This window comes from Arachis stenosperma, chromosome 5 (assembly GCF_014773155.1).
Source record: "Arachis stenosperma cultivar V10309 chromosome 5, arast.V10309.gnm1.PFL2, whole genome shotgun sequence".
Lineage (NCBI taxonomy): Eukaryota > Viridiplantae > Streptophyta > Magnoliopsida > Fabales > Fabaceae > Arachis > Arachis stenosperma.
This window is the reverse complement of record NC_080381.1, coordinates 131,437,254-131,443,362: the sequence shown is the minus strand read 5'-3', so window position 1 is coordinate 131,443,362 and position 6,109 is coordinate 131,437,254. Positions and strand designations below refer to the sequence as shown.

Here is a 6,109-nt window from a genome sequence, read left to right as displayed (position 1 = left end):
CAATTTGGTTAAAACTAAATACACACATGGAGGAGTACGTGGAGAGTACATGTTTTGCTCTCCTAACGAACTTATCATATACAATTAAATAACTATGTGCCAACCCAGATAGCACAGGAATCTCTCCACAAATCTCTCTAAATAAACTCATTAGAGCAGTTATCACATAATTATCCCACTAAGTAACAGCTCCACAATATTAGAGTAATCGTACTACAACAATTCTATAAATACGTCCACCTCCAATCTTAGGTACACAATACTATTCATTCTGAGTCATTTGATATTCATCTTATACTCTTACTAACTTGAGCGTTGGAGTCTCTTTGCAGGTCCCAACCTCCTCCACGGAAGAAGGAGTTATATCTCGGCACTAGAAGGAGTTATACCTCGGCTCAGATTACTGGACAGGAACAGGACTCTTATTAACAAAAGAAAGAAATAAATAAATAATGGTTGTTTGAGTTCATAAATCAAAAACCAAAAGCTATACAACTCCAAAAAGAAATAACAAAAGAAAAATGTGTAAGACATAACATTTTGCCTCTCAATAATCTTGTAAATCTTTTGTCTTTTAGGAAACACAGATTTATACAGAACACATATGACTAGAGGATTAGGAAGCATTAACAAATTAAAACTAACTGAACTGCCCCATCTTCGAAACTATAGTTAAATTCAGCAATGATTAATGTAAGCAAATTAAAGAGAAGAAAAAGAAAAATAAGAAACTCAATCTATATCTCTCCCATATGTGTTTTTGTTCCATATACAACTTGATGGACTTGGCTGTGTTTTCATTCTCTGCTGCATCTTTGTTACATTATTATTTTCTTCTTGACGAGGACTACTATTTAGAATGCTATTATTTTCTTTAACCACATCAACTTTGACTATGTGATGATCTGAAGTCCCTTTGGAAGAAAGCACAAGATAGGACCCTGCTACGAACTTATATGTTGAATCTGATGATGATAATATGTAATCTACCCTTGTTCCATACTTACATGTCCCTTGCACACCTGCATTATAATTTTGAGGATTAAAGAGTTTTCAAAATTGATGAAATGTATGTCACATAATTAAAAGCTTAAGGTATTCTTATTTTACTTTGTCCTGTGGCAATCATCACAAAAGATTCACATTCCCGTGAATAGTCCTTAGCATCCGTGTACTGCTTACTCTTTAGATATTTCATCACTTCAACCTTTGGTATTGGTTTTCCAATCTCTTCATAGTACTGAAAAACAAAACAAAGAGAAAAAATAATATCAATTCATACATAGGACTAACTTGACTTAAGTTTGTATCATTACTCTTAGTTTTCTGTTGACGTATATCCTCTGCAGTTACTCGGATTGAATCAGTGATCGATTTGTAGGTTTCACTGTAAATCTTTTCAGTTACTTCCGATTACGTAAATCAATCATCAAGTCACATTCTAAAATAGGTCATTTTCTATAACTTCTGTAATAGAAACAATGATATCTCCAATTATAATCCCTTTGGATGTAAAATAAATTATTTTATGGAATATTTTAATGACTAATTTGACTATCGTGTGACTTATTAGGAGGCCAATTTGGACATTAATCCCATTTTAATTAACTCATATTTACATTTGACTATGGTTAAAACTTTAAAGCTTACGGATAAGAATATACCTTAACAATATCAGTCCATCTTTCTTGTGACTAATCTGATTCATCAAGTGAGTTAAGCCCTCCAGCTAAGGTGTGAGGCTCATCATTATTAGACTGGATTATTGCATTAATCAGCTTCATCCTCCAATTCTCATCAAGATGATCAAGATGGGTGCAGTAAAGGTTCATTTCACCAGCTTCAGGTACATCGATGGTGGCCTTCAGAACATTCCTGTTGCCAACAAAATTAGTGACATTCGCACTTGTTGCTCCATCATTTTCTCTAATCTAATCTATTTCTAACCCACCAGAATTCAGAGTCTTTTCTTGTTGTATTTTGTTTAATCTTCAGTTTTCACAAGCTAGATTTCCACTAATATTCCCATGATCATATTCTCTAGTAGATGGTCAATGCCAAGAAGCTGGCTTTGGAGTGAAGTAAGACAAGTTGTCTTGCTTCAATTATAGCAAGAAGAGTTTGTAATATTGTTACTCTTCTTTAAGATTAGGCAAGGTCGATATCTACCTACTCCTTCAAATGGCACCATTCATTGCCAAACTAAACTATGCTCCTTGTAATGAGGCAGCATTGTTTGTGGAAAAATGAGAATAAGTGTAGGAAAAAAAATTTATTAATTAACATTAAAAAATTTTTAATGATGAAATTATTTTTTTAACTTTAAAATTTTTTAGTGGAGGAATTTTTTTTTTCAAAAATAGGAGTTAGACTCGAATCCGAGACCTTTAGGCGAATACAAGGGGATTATGTCATTTGAGTTATAGCTCCTTGACTTTTAGTGGAGGATTTATAATTAGAATTTCAGTCTTAAAATATAAAATTCAGAATAGAATTTAAGATACAAAATTTATTTTAAAAAGATTAATTCATAATAGCTGAAAAAATGACTTTTTAAATAAACTTATGATTATTTTAGCCTTCAAAGTAGTATGTAGTAACTAAGTTAGTCCTCACTTTGAGTGAGCTTATGAAATAGGACCAATTTTTTTAATGCCATAGGATAATTATTAATTCTTGAGGTTGTCTTATTAGCCAATTAATCTTTTAACACCAATCAGAAACTATTAAGACCTGAGACATGAAATTAAAGCACAGACTATGGCTACTGTATATGACGTCATAATCATTTTATGCTATCAACAGTAAAAAAAGTGCATAGTATTGACATTACTGTAGTGAAATTAGATACCAGTTTTGTTGGGTTCAAACCTAATTGAACCATAAAAACTAGTTTTTAGCAAACTCGTTTTTATTCAAACAGTGTAGTTTCAGTTTACTGATTTTGTTTAAAAATTCTGGTTTATTAAAGCAATTTATGTGCAGTTTTGTTAAACTGATTTTCTTCACCACCCGTGGCCCCGATGATGAATAATGGATTTCATTAATTATACAGGAAACATTATATGACATGGGAATTGAAGCAGAGGAATACTTTCGTAACTATGCAAGTAAGGATGATGGTCGTAATGAAGGGTTCGATTCGGATGAAGGAGTGGGGCCAGATGATGTCCTTCGAATGGAATTTAACACTCCAGATGAAGCCAAATCCTTTTATAATAACTATAGCCGATTAAAGGGATTTTCTACGAGGCAAGGGAGGAAGGTAACAAATAGTGCAGGGGATATTGTGCGATACACATTTGTGTGCAATAGGCAAAGGTATCGGGAGAAGAAATGGCTACAGATGGCTAATCGAAAACAGGAGCACAAGATTGTGACTCGTTGTGGTTGCCTTGCCGAGATGAGGATAAAGAGAAAAGATGGGAGTGGCAAATGGTACGTGTCTCGGTTTGTGGATGAGCATAATCATGAACTCGCATCTGGCAAGTTCGTCGATTACTTGAGGTCGCACAGGCGGCTATCTGAAGTAGAGATTGCACAAATGACTAGCTTGAGGGAGGTTGGTATCAGCATTCCTAAAATATATGAATCCTTCGCGGCACAGCTTGGGGGTTTTAACCTTGTGACATTCACAAAGCAAGACATGTATAATGAGGTGAGGCGACAAAGAGAACTGCAAAATGGAGATGTAAGTGCTGCAATTCGATACTTGGAAGGTGTTTTCCGTGTAGACAACAGAATATTTTGGAGGTACAAGGTTGGGTCTGAAAATAATCTTTGTGACCTATTTTAATATTCTTATTTATTACGAATTTTACAGACATATTTTTTGTATAACTCTAGCACAGGACATGAATACAACAATTTATAATTGACAGATACATAATATATAAAATTGAATTTTATTTTTTTATTTTTTATGTCTAAGTTATAATTTATTGGTATAGAATTATACATTATATTTCTGTTAATTAATTCAAACTTGAGTTTCTGGTGTCTCCCGCTTCAACTTCGAAAATAGGCTCTATTACTAATGAATCGACCCGTAAGTCATACTCATCCTTAATTAGAATATATATTGTGAATGAATTTCATGCATTCATAAATCGAAGATATCCATTTCGATTTGTCTTTATTTCTACTAATTTGAATCATACTGTTTCAATTTAGCACCAGAAAAGCTAAATCAAATTTGGTCAATTCGATTTACATAAATTTTTGTAAGAAATTTGTTCCTGGGACATGCACTAGTAACTTTTTTTTATTTAGAACTTTTTGATAACACGAAATCCAACTTGATTTATTAATATTATTTATCCGAAAAAATATTCTGTCCTTTAAGCTTAAGCTTAGGCTTAAAATAATATTTTTATGTTTTTATTCTTTTAAAATTTTTACTGCTTATATTCATTTAACATCAACTCAAACTTAAGTTAAACTCAAATAAAAATAAAAAAGATATTTAGCTCAAATAAATTTTTTTCCCGCTTTCTTTTCAATTATGGAGTACTAAAATTACATACACAAACTTCTTCTTTTTCTCTTAATAAATCTCCCTTAAAATTCCATATAATTTTAGAACACTAAATCACGGGTTAACTTAATTAACTCATTTATCTAAATTGATTCTTAAATATGTGTTGGTTCCTTTCTTTTATTTAATTCTACCTTTCTTATTTTCTGAATTAACATTGACGTACAATTTGTTAAAACTAATACTATATCATTTAAAGAAATAATTTAACAATGAAAATTATGTTCTAAATCGATAATCATTCATGAAAGTAGAATACGGTGAAAATTTAAAAATATCAACAACAAACTTGGATTCTTATTTTAAACTTTTATTTCCTTACCTTTAACATTTGTTTATTTATTATTTTGTTAATAATTTTTTTGCTAAAAAAATGTGTTAATATAAAAAAATTGTAATATTAAATGATTAATTCATTCGAAAGTAAATCTAAAGAATCATCAACAAAATAAATTTATTATTTTTCCAATTATTTTTGTTTATTGTTATAGAATGTCATGATAAAAAAATCAACTATATATATATGAGATACCAAATTTTTTAAATTTGCATGATAATACAGTAATTTATTTCATGTTAATTGTGTATAAAAAATAATTATTCATTTAAAAAATTTTAAATACCAAAAATCGATGCTTAATAAAGATATATTTTGTCATTCTAAAGTATTTAAAATATATTTTTAAAACAAATAAACCAAACGTAATTTTAGTATTTTTAATATTTGAAAATCTATCTTCTTTTTTAAAAATTTTTTGAAAAATTTATACTGTGAAAACTGAAAAGTTAAACATAAAATTTGTTTTTGTTAAAACAAAAATTAAAAAAATTTTGCAACGGAATGCTTTCAAAACTTCCATTTCACACGTGCTTTACATTGCTGCCTCCAATCAAACAAACCATTGTTATCTCATCTGCAATAGAAGAGCGGGATTTACATCCCTGCCCATGACGATTTCCCGTACATTGAACAATGGTTTGCTTGTGCACCACATGACATCAATCTTTTTTATACTGGTAATCATTATCCTATTCTAGAAGAACACATCACGCCATTTCTGCAGCAGAAGATAAAATCTGCACAAGATTTGTTATCTGCCTCCTACAATAGGGAGATTACTTTCGGCGTGAAGCCAGTCATCAATGGTAAAATCCACCGGTACATCTGCGTTGATGTATCAACACACAACCAGGGCTAGGAGGCCCGAATGGAATAATACTGAAACACAAGTTTCCTTTGATCCCATCCATGACACATGAATGGCCACGCTCTAACTATAAAATCTAACGGTGAAAGACACTTCCAGCCGTATCCGATTTTTTTTTATCCTCACTCCTAACGCCACATGTTGGAACAAAGAGTTTGTACAAATACATTCTAATCATAAGATTTTTTAAAAATATTGGAACTCTGCATGTGTGCCTCTTGATCCCACCACCATATATGTGAACGGTAAATTATTGAAGTTTTTGGAACTTAATTAAAAAAAAAAGTGAAAATAAAATAAATAGTATCTTAATTTTCAACAATTGTTTTGTATTTTTATTTTTTAGTAATTTTTTACCTTCAAA

General features: G+C 30.9%; 2 protein-coding genes across 2 annotated transcripts; one reads left to right on the top strand and one right to left on the bottom strand.

Moving 5' to 3' along the window:
- Nucleotides 1-732: 732 nt before the first annotated feature.
- Nucleotides 733-2,783, bottom strand: LOC130981422 (uncharacterized). The gene is made up of 5 exons (XM_057905023.1): nucleotides 2,734-2,783; nucleotides 1,696-1,875; nucleotides 1,294-1,387; nucleotides 1,111-1,240; nucleotides 733-1,022 (listed from the first exon to the last, which is right to left on the bottom strand). Exons 1-5 carry the CDS (start codon nucleotides 2,781-2,783, stop codon nucleotides 733-735), a joined length of 744 nt encoding a protein of 247 aa, XP_057761006.1.
- Nucleotides 2,784-3,070: 287 nt separating this feature from the next.
- Nucleotides 3,071-3,796, top strand: LOC130981421 (protein FAR1-RELATED SEQUENCE 5-like). Its single transcript, XM_057905022.1, has one exon. It carries the CDS (start codon nucleotides 3,071-3,073, stop codon nucleotides 3,794-3,796), a length of 726 nt encoding a protein of 241 aa, XP_057761005.1.
- Nucleotides 3,797-6,109: the final 2,313 nt, after the last annotated feature.